Below are 5,423 nucleotides of genomic sequence, written 5' to 3' on the forward strand. Positions count from 1 at the left end.
GAATATGCTTGAATGTCTGTCCCAGCTTGTCAAAATTGATACCATCAAATGCCTTGCAGTGACTCGTTACTTTCGGACCTCCAGGAATAATCATTTCTTTGCGTGGTTTCTGCAAAATTTCATAATAAATTGAAGTAAAATCCAAAATCATCTATAACTCTATCACATAGATACTAATTCGGAAGTATAAGAACTTGTAATAATAATATACCTCAGCTGAACCTATCGCTATCATGGACATCGGCCATGCAGTGAAACTGCCGAGGGCATCCTTTAGGGTTTCCTGCTCGCCATTTGGTACAGGTAATGGATGATTTATGAAGTCTGCATCGAAAATACCATCCACCATCACTCTTTTAATGGTCGAGCGGCATCGGTCTGCCGTGAATTGTTCCACCGGGTGCAACTGGAACATGAATTGTCCCCACGGCTACTGTAACAGTGTTCCCATTGACAGCTGCCTGGAGTTTGCAGCTTATTTCTGCCTCCTGTTCAGATATATGTATTTACTCGAATAAACTAAAACGTATGAATAGTACAACATGTAATGGAAAATAAATGGTGAAATTTGAATTTGCATTACCTCAGTATACCCGGAAAGATCTGCAATTGGTTTGACTAACTGGCTGCTGCTCTGAAGGACTGTTGGGGTAAACGTCTGAACTTGTTGGCCCATTGACTGCTGAACCAAAAGTGCAAGTTGAGACTTCATTTCTTCCCTCATTTTTGCTTCTAGTCTCACCTCTATTTCTCTTACTTTGTCGTCCATTTCTTCCCTCAGTTCTTCCCTCATTTTTGCTTCGGAACTCGAGGGAGCGCGTCTCCTCCTTATTGAGCTCTTCTCGTATGTTTTCCTGATAGGTACCAAACCTCCCACTCCTCTCACCCTCCCAGGATGTTCCGGATTTGGCAGAGATTTTCCGAGAACATCGTCGTATCGTTCGACGGCCAACAAGCCTTTTTTCAGAGCCGCCTCTTGTTCTTCCTGGAATGACAACATGTTATAAACTAATAAATTAACGTAGAGGTTTCAATGAATGACAATATCTAAAATTCTTACAATAAACTAATAAAGTAAAGTAGAGTTTTCAATGAATGACAATATCTAAAATTCTTACAATCTTCTCGATGACCGGTACGTATGTTTCTGGATAAAAGCGTTCCTTGGTCTCCTTATCGAGCTTTTGTCTTCCTAGTCTCCAGGTGACGTGCCTATGCTCAATCGACATATCAAGGACCTCTTCTGGTTTCAATGCACTTGTTGAGCCTTGGGAAGACGGATCACTAGATGTTTTCTCGTCTGCAATCGTCTGCATAGCATCTGTAAGCCTACTCCGAAAACCCTCGCTCATGTAACCTCTAGATCCTAAGAAATGCGGATACTCGTTTTTGGCCTGATTCTCCTTTCCAATTTTGCTAGCAGTCTACAATTAATATGTCAAGACAATCATTGTAGGCCTTAATTATAAGAGTATTTGAATTCTTACTTAGAGATAAGGTAGGTGATCCGCAGAAATAAACATACCTCAAACTCCTCCGTCTCTCGATACTTGACAAATACCTCCCAGTCTTTTTCTTCCATATTTTGCTTGGCAAAATCGGGAGTCTCACCCGCGCGCCACACTTTAGTCATCTCGGTTCGCCACCTCCGGTGATAAGTAGCCATCTTCTGATAATAATAGTTCCTCACTTTTTCTTCCTCTTTTATACCCCATCTCAGCTGCCAAACAAATAGAAATCAAAATTTAGAGTTAGTTAATATCAAATGAAAGCTTGTGAACTTAGTACTACATTATTTACCTTCAGTGTTTCCCATATTTTCAGCTTGTTCTCTTCTGGAACATCTTTCCACAATACGAAACTTATAGGAATATTCATTCTCACCAATATACCGAATTCCGTTGGAAAAGACGTTGTATCCGTAGTAACAACCGGCCTGTGAAACTTGTCAAGTTCCAGCTCTTTCCCTTTCTCGTTAAACTTCTCCTTGATTGCATTAGGCCCTCTTCCTCGTTTCTTAGCCGAGGCTGTCTGACTATTGCTTTCCATATCTGAATTTGCAAATAGGTTAACAATATAACAAGTATCATTCTATATTTGCAATTTCTAACAATTTCTAATCCTCACAAAGATTTCAACAGTTTCTAACAATTTCAACAGTTTCACCATAAATCCCCAAAAATTACAAACAAGTCCCTAATCCTCACAAAGAAAACCATCCTTAACTTGTAACTTTATCGTTCCAAGTTCAAATAAATCCAAACCAACTTCAAACCAATTCAAATTAAATCAACAAATAAAACCAAACCAATTACCTTTAGGTTTTTATCCACTAACTATCACCTTTATGCTTCTTGTCTAACAATTTCTCACTACCATCTAGAATGATACACACATTCACAATTATTTAAGCATATACAAGTATCTAAAGGGATCTAAGCATATACAAGTATCACAACAATTAAATTTGCAACAATTATTTACCCAAATTAATTACCCAAATATGTAAACCAATTATTTACCCAAATTAATCTAACAATTACTTTGGTTTGGTGTCTAAACCAATTAATTACCCAAATTAATCTAAACCAATTATTTACACAAATTAAGTTCCATATCTAATTCGGTTTGGTTTCTAATTCGGTTTGGTTTGGTTTCTAAAAAAATTAAGTTCCATATCTAATTCGATTTGGTTTCTAAACAATTATCTAACAATACCCAAATTAAGTTCCATAACAATACCCGAATTGGTACCCGTTTCTCACATTTCCTCAAATTCAATTAGATTTGGTTTCTAATTCGATTTGGTTTCTAAAAAAATTAAGTTACATAACAATACCCGAATTGGTCCCCGTTTCTCACATTTCTTCAATTTCAATTTCTAATAACTCCATAATATGAATTTAGAGATCTTACTCGAGTTGAGAGGGAGGGGTTTGAGAGGGAGAGGGCGGCGGAGCCAACGAGCCGACAAAGCCAACGAGATGGAGCCAACGGAGGAGAAGGAGAGCAAAGGTCACGGCGGGGTTACGGAGCCAACGAGATGGAGCCAACGGAGGAGAAGGAGACCAAAGATCACGGAGGAGGAGGAGGAGGGGTTACGGAGGAGGAGGAGGAGGAATGCAACGGTCACGGCGGAAGGGTTTTAGTAGGAAAGAAAGAGGTCGCGGTGGAGGCTTAAGAAAATAATTTGAATTTCGCTAAGGAAGGGAGGGTTTGTACATAACTATCTGCATCGGTTCCTAGCTTAAGAACCGATGCTAATACAAATCTGCATCGGTTCTTAAGCTAGGAACCGATGCTGATAGTGATATATATTTAAAATAATGCGGATTACTATCAGCATCGGTTCCTAGCTTAAGAACCGATGCTGATAGTGCTTTTTTATTTAAATTAATGTGTATGTTATTTTATATTTTTGTATTTCAAAATTTTAAAAAAAGGATTTTTAAGGGTTATTTTTTATTTTTGAATGTGTATGTCATTTTAAATATAAAAAAAAGGATGTTTATGTTTTATTTTATATTTTTGTATTTCAAAATTTTAAAAAAAGGATTTTTATGTTTTATATTTTATTTTTGAATGTGTATGTCATTTTAAATATTAAAAAAATGATGTTTATGTGTTATTTTATATTTTTGTATTTTAAATTTTAAAAAAAGGATTTTTATGTGTTATTTTATAATTTTGAATATAGAGGCTAAGCCTATCAGCATCGGTTCTTAGATAGGAACCGATGCTGCTAGTACTATATATTTAAAATTATGCGGATTACTATCAGCATCGGTTCTTAAGTTAGGAACCGATGCTGATAGTGCTATTTATTTAAAATTGTGCTTTTTATTTTTGAATATGTATGTTATTTTAAAATATTAAAAAAAAGGATGTGTATGTGTTATTTAATATTTTTGTATTTTAAAAATTACTTACAAAATAAAATAAAATAAGCTACTAAAATAAAAACATTAGAAATTTAAAAATAAGCTAATAAATTACATATAACATGAAAAAAAATAAGCTACAAGAAGTGTTGAAGAATAACTTGCATGCTTCTCATCGTCGGGTGTTTCAGTGCATTCTGAAAAAAAAAATCGTACCTTTTTGTCAGCAATATTAAATATTATTAACTCACATTTTAATATTTTTTGACATACCAATATTATGACTTGCCAATGGAAACTTCTTCAACCCATTCTCCTTCATCATGATCGATGCGCATATGACCTGTTTCATTATCCTCAGCGCCCGGTAGAGATGCCATGCCAGTAGAAAACGGTGGTATCTCATCAAAATGATCGTACGCTTCTTCGTCTTCCACATTATCAATCCCGATTATACGTCTTTTACCAGGGAGGACAACATGTCTTGAACGATCGGCGGGATCAGTTACGTAGAACACTTGCGTGGCTTGTCTTGCAAGTATAAATGGATCATCCTTATATCCAGCTTTACTGAAATCCACCAGAATAAAACCATCTTCGTCGACTTTAACCCCCCTACGGTTATCGACCCATTTACACATAAATAACGGGATATTAAATCTTATGTAATCGAGCTCCCAAATTTCTTCAATAAACCCGTAATATGACATCGATGCATGCGATGGTCCGGCACCTTTAGGATCTGACAAATCACTCGAAACAGCTACTAACGTCACTCCACTGTTTTGCACGGTACTCTTTGCATCTTGATTTCTTGTGTAAAATGTGTACCCGTTGATGTCATATCCTTGGAAGGTCCTCACGACATGAACTGGACCAAGAGCCAACAATTTGACAATTTCTTTAATGTTTTCTCCCTCCGGAGCTTGCATGACTCTACGTGTAAACCATCTTTCAAAAGTTTTATTGTGTTCGCCGATTAACCACTTGTTAGATTTCTTAGGATTCTGTTGCCGCAAGAGAGTCATATGCTCGTCCCAAAAAGGATGAACGTCAGTGAGGTGTTGCAAAACATGAAAATGTGCTAGTGACATTGTTGTACTATCAGGCACGAATAATTTCGCACCGATTGTTCCTACCCCGTGAAGTCTACCCTCGTGCCGAGATTTAGGGATGCCGATGGCTTTGACATCATCCATATAATTAGTACAAAACTCAATAACCTCTTCGGCAGTGTAAGCTCTTACAATGCTGCCCTCAGGCTGATATCGGTTCCTGACATATCCCTTTAACAATCCCATGTATCTCTCGAACGGATACATGTACCGCAAGAAAACAGGTCCACACATCTTAATTTCTCTAATTAGGTGAACGATTAAATGAACCATGATGTCAAAAAAAGACGGCGGAAAATACATTTCAAGATGACAAAGAGTGACAACAACCTCCTTCTGCAGAGCATCTAGCGTATCAGGATCATTTACTTTGCAACAGATGGCGTTAAAGAAAAAGCAAAGCTTCGTAATGGTCTGCCTAACACAC

General features: G+C 37.1%; 1 protein-coding gene across 1 annotated transcript; it reads right to left on the minus strand.

Moving 5' to 3' along the window:
- Window positions 1–356: 356 nt before the first annotated feature.
- Window positions 357–4,261, minus strand: LOC144560891 (uncharacterized). Its single transcript, XM_078310112.1, has 6 exons — window positions 4,171–4,261; window positions 4,023–4,078; window positions 1,526–1,720; window positions 1,119–1,424; window positions 887–985; window positions 357–488 (listed from the first exon to the last, which is right to left on the minus strand). The coding sequence occupies exons 1-6, from the start codon at window positions 4,259–4,261 to the stop codon at window positions 357–359; spliced, it is 879 nt and encodes a 292-aa protein (XP_078166238.1).
- Between the last annotated feature and the right edge of the window lie 1,162 nt (window positions 4,262–5,423).

The sequence above is a fragment of the Carex rostrata genome, chromosome 10, assembly GCF_964058835.1.
Source record: "Carex rostrata chromosome 10, lpCarRost1.2, whole genome shotgun sequence".
NCBI classification, from domain to species: Eukaryota; Viridiplantae; Streptophyta; class Magnoliopsida; order Poales; family Cyperaceae; genus Carex; species Carex rostrata.

What these genes read in the sequence shown, in the direction of transcription:
- LOC144560891 (XM_078310112.1), bottom strand. Translation starts at nt 4,261, where the DNA reads ATGGCATCTCTACCGGGCGCTGAGGATAATGAAACAGGTCATATGCGC. An exon ending in GGTTGAAGAAGTTTCCATTG is followed by an intron (nt 4,079 to 4,170) that starts GCAAGTCATAAT and finishes TTTTTTTTTCAG; the next exon opens with AATGCACTGAAACACCCGAC. An exon ending in ATCCGGAACATCCTGGGAGG is followed by an intron (nt 489 to 886) that starts GTGAGAGGAGTG and finishes ATATCTGAACAG; the next exon opens with GAGGCAGAAATAAGCTGCAA.